At 38.2% G+C, this 3,882-nt stretch overlaps 1 protein-coding gene across 2 annotated transcripts; it reads left to right on the top strand.

The window, feature by feature from the left end:
* Positions 1–227: 227 nt before the first annotated feature.
* On the top strand, positions 228–3,260 carry LOC18100474 (uncharacterized). Of its 2 annotated transcripts, none has more exons than XM_024602451.2 (3): positions 228–712; positions 1,857–2,095; positions 2,438–3,260. In XM_024602451.2, the coding sequence occupies exons 2-3, from the start codon at positions 1,859–1,861 to the stop codon at positions 3,044–3,046; spliced, it is 846 nt and encodes a 281-aa protein (XP_024458219.2). In that variant the 5' UTR covers positions 228–712; positions 1,857–1,858; the 3' UTR covers positions 3,047–3,260. The 2 variants fall into 2 exon arrangements, with proteins under 2 accessions (XP_024458219.2, XP_006381778.3); XM_006381716.3 differs by having other exon boundaries at positions 231–712; positions 2,450–3,260.
* Positions 3,261–3,882: the final 622 nt, after the last annotated feature.

Genomic DNA, 3,882 nt, shown 5'->3' with positions numbered 1-3,882 from the left:
TATATGTCTATATGATATGATATTGATTTCTTGCAAAGACTTTGTCTGGAATATCTTGTTCACTGGCCTACGCTGGCTTACGGTCACGAGCGCCCATTTGATTTTATTATTCATGTAACTCTGTGGACCCGACTTGTAGGCTACAGTTTGCAAAACCAATATTATTCAATACCATAAATAGCCTTATCATATACTCTATCACATTACATTATTAATACATAACTCTACCACAACAACCTACCTCTCTCTCCCTCTCTCTCTCTCTCTCTCTCTCTCTCTCATCAAAATACTACTCTCCAAACACATTGCAAGTTAGCCCAGCTCTTTTCTTGCCTCCTTCCTTAATTCACAGCCTGTCAAGCTTGAATTATTATGAACATGAATACAAACATGTCTTAACTTAAGGTTTGCTTTGTTGTTCTTCTAAGCAAGGGAGAGCTAGCTAGCTAGGCTAATTCAAATATTGGAGTCTTTCTGGTGTTTACTAGCCATAATAACTCTCCCAATTCAGCACCACAGCTGCACTCCATAGGTTGCTCCGTCCATATTGTTGAAAGAAAAAAATGAGTTATGGAAGCTCATGAGTGGTATAAGGGCTTGCTTGTTTTTCAGCTTTTCTTTGTCAACAATAGACTACCTTGTGGCATGAAGGAGGGAGATGTTCAATGAGCCTTGTAGGAAAGCACAGCGATCTGGTCACTATATATTTCAGGTGATGAATATATAATTATAGAGTAGCTTTCTTGTTCTTGTACTGAGTTGGTCGTGAAACTTGAGTTTTTTCTTTTCTTTTTTTCTTCCAAGTTCTGAAAGATGGCCTATAAGGACAGCATTCATGATCGTTTTTATTTTGTTTGTTTGCTAGCTGTATTGGTTATTTGTGATTTTCATGATTGCTAATAAATCTCTTGCATATAATTAAGAATACAAAGTGCAAAATTGGTTTTGCAGTCTTCTCAGTCTCCCATCTCATAGTTATCCAGTTTGCTGTTCATTTTTGTCTATTTGTTGATTGCTTTATGCTTTAATTAAAATAAGCTTCTGTATCAAAAGAAGGATATTTTTAACTGTTGTGTGATTTCATCATGTGGCTATCGAAAAGGGTTGGTTTTGGAAGAAACAGAAAGGAGTGTGAACACTTTTCTAGAACAAATTTGATGGAGATGAAGACCACCCTTTTGGCTAGTGATTGTCCCACCAGTGAGAGAGAGAGAGAGAGAGACCCACAATCCATGTTTGGTCTTTCTATTGCCTACATCCCATTTTCTCCTTACGTCTCCTTCTTCATTGTCAAGGCACTGTTTTGTTACACTTTCAGAGCTCCCAATGCAGTTGTGAGCAGTCCCCTCCCCCTCCATTTCAGCAGAAATCCTCCTTTACATTTTCGAAGACAAAAATAGGTGGCATGATTTAAAATATAGCAAGGCAATTTCATCTTTGTAATAATTGCTTGCATCTAGAGCAAGATTGAAGAAGATCTCGATCGTTTGAATGTTTCTTGCATTTGAATTTTACTTTATCAAAATTTGATATGACTCAAAATTTACAAAATCTTTTCTATATCACTTTTGCTCCCAGATATCCCATAACAACTTCGGGTCAACGGCCCTTTGTCTCCACCCCTATGTAGTGGCCTTTTATAAATCCACCACAGTTTATAGAGTAAATAATGGAAACAGATAAGAAAAAAAAAGAGGCAAAGTTTAGATGGATCACATGTGATCCATCTCCATGATTGATCTCTTTTTCTGTTATAATTTTCTTGCTGTTTTTTTTTTTTTTTGATGAAATCGGAGTTGCAAGATTCTCTGTACTCTCTTATATTAGCTTGAAGTTTGATTATCATATAATTTCAGGGATGGGAACCAAACTTGAATATGCCATCAATCTTCTAGCAACTTCACACAATAGCAGTAGCGTTAGTGTACGTTGTGTGGATGACCTGGAATATTTGCAGACCAGGGGTCTGAGTAAGGACCTTCAAGTTAGTGGGATAGACAAGTTTTGCAGCTCTATGGACAGGATGCCTGAGAAACACAACATAGACTTCATCAAGAAGACAATGCAGTTGCATGATGATATCTTCAAACAACAGGTGAGTTTCAAGTCTAGTTTAACGTACATGTTTTGTGGAGATCAATGTGTTAGCTGAAACCTTTTTACTTGAAGAATATTTTTCCCCATAGTTGGACATTTTGACATCACTACTTTCCAGGGAATAGTTTCCAGCTAGAACTACTGAGGCCAGGGTAGTGTTATCTATTCATCACTCTAATTCAGACCTAGAACCCTCTGAGCAATATATAAATAATCTTAATTACAGAAGCATTTCCCTTTTCTTTCCACTGGCTAGCCCCACAGGCATAAGTTACTGATTACTGTCTATGGCAAGGAACTTGAAAGCTGACAACAGGAATATTATTAACTAACTGTAAAGTGGAACTTGCAGGTAAGGGAACTCCATAGGCTGTACAGTGTTCAAAAGATGTTGATGGATGAGTTGAACAAGAATGAAATTAAACAAGACAGGAAGTACTGGACTCCAATGACTAGTTCATATACTAACTACTCTCAATTCGCTAACCGGCCTAAATCAACAGAACAAACCACTTGTGATTATAGTTTCCTTGTTCAAAGACCGAGAGATGATCCAAGTTCAAGAGAAAGAAGTGGTAGCTGCTCAGATGAGACGATGAGATTAACAAGGGGATTCGATCTTGAAAGGCTTGCTGAGCATATATCAACTGGAGTTGGAGCCGTGGACGAGAACCAAGCTGGGCCAAGCACTTGTGCACCCCAAAAAGGAAAAATGAGCATAGATGGATCTGATGAAGATAGTGAAGTGGAGCTGACATTAAGCATCGGAGGTAGCACTACAAGCAAGAAGATATCCAAAAACTACCAGACACTTGAGCTTGATTCTCCAGCCTCGTTTATATCTGAACGAGGAGAGGATTACAGCACTCCAACAACCCCAATGAGCAGCTCTAGTGCAACATGCGGTCAGGACAGAAAGCGGCCGCATTGGCTTTTCCAAAAAGTTTAAGTATAAATTGGACTTGACCATATGTATGTGTGTGTCCTTCTAAAACTCCACTTGACTCGGACCAACAAAAATCTATGGTCTTTGAATTGAGATTCTTGATTCAGTTCCAACCTCGATCTATTAAATGGATTTTGAGGAACCCTTATCTGGGGTATTACATTGGTTGTGAATAGGACATCTACTGCACGTCAATCTAGCTACCTTTTCTTTTCAAGTCCACCAGTTCAATATTTGAAATCTCGATCTACAGACTTTGTGTTTTTAGTTGTTCTGCACCCATCTTAGTTTGTAAACTTTTCCAATTTCAGATATGTAAGAGCAGATTGGAGAAAGAAATTAATGAGAGTAATATGTTATCCTACAAAAGTAAACCAGCAGGCGTGTATGAGATGATGACTAAATAGGTGGCCGCACTCAAATGCATTCAAGGATGCTTATCACTACCAACTTGGGGATAAGAATTTAAGAAAATTTTGTCTCCCTTTTTTTTCTTTCCTCTAACTAATGTTGTGAAAGCAACAGGTAGTCGAATTGCAAAATTCACAATGATTAATATCACAGATTGTGCTTCTTGCAGTCACAAATATTGTCAGAATGTGTGAAGTGGGGCAGAAGGAATGCCATTGATATGGTTTTTTGTCTTCAAATCCTTGTCTCTTATTTCAAAGTGTTTCAGTGCAGATGGTCCTGACCAAAACACAACCCTCTCTTTTTCTTTGCTGCTGTATATCCATTATCTCTCCGATAAAGGAGAGAAACAGCGTTGCTCAACCCATGATCAATGTAAGATCAACTTGCACGTCCTACTGATCAAACGGTGGAGTATATATAAGACA

The sequence above is a fragment of the Populus trichocarpa genome, chromosome 6 (assembly GCF_000002775.5).
Source record: "Populus trichocarpa isolate Nisqually-1 chromosome 6, P.trichocarpa_v4.1, whole genome shotgun sequence".
Taxonomy (NCBI): Eukaryota; Viridiplantae; Streptophyta; class Magnoliopsida; order Malpighiales; family Salicaceae; genus Populus; species Populus trichocarpa.
Note: the sequence above shows the minus strand (reverse complement) of the source record. Positions and strands in the feature narration are given on the sequence as shown.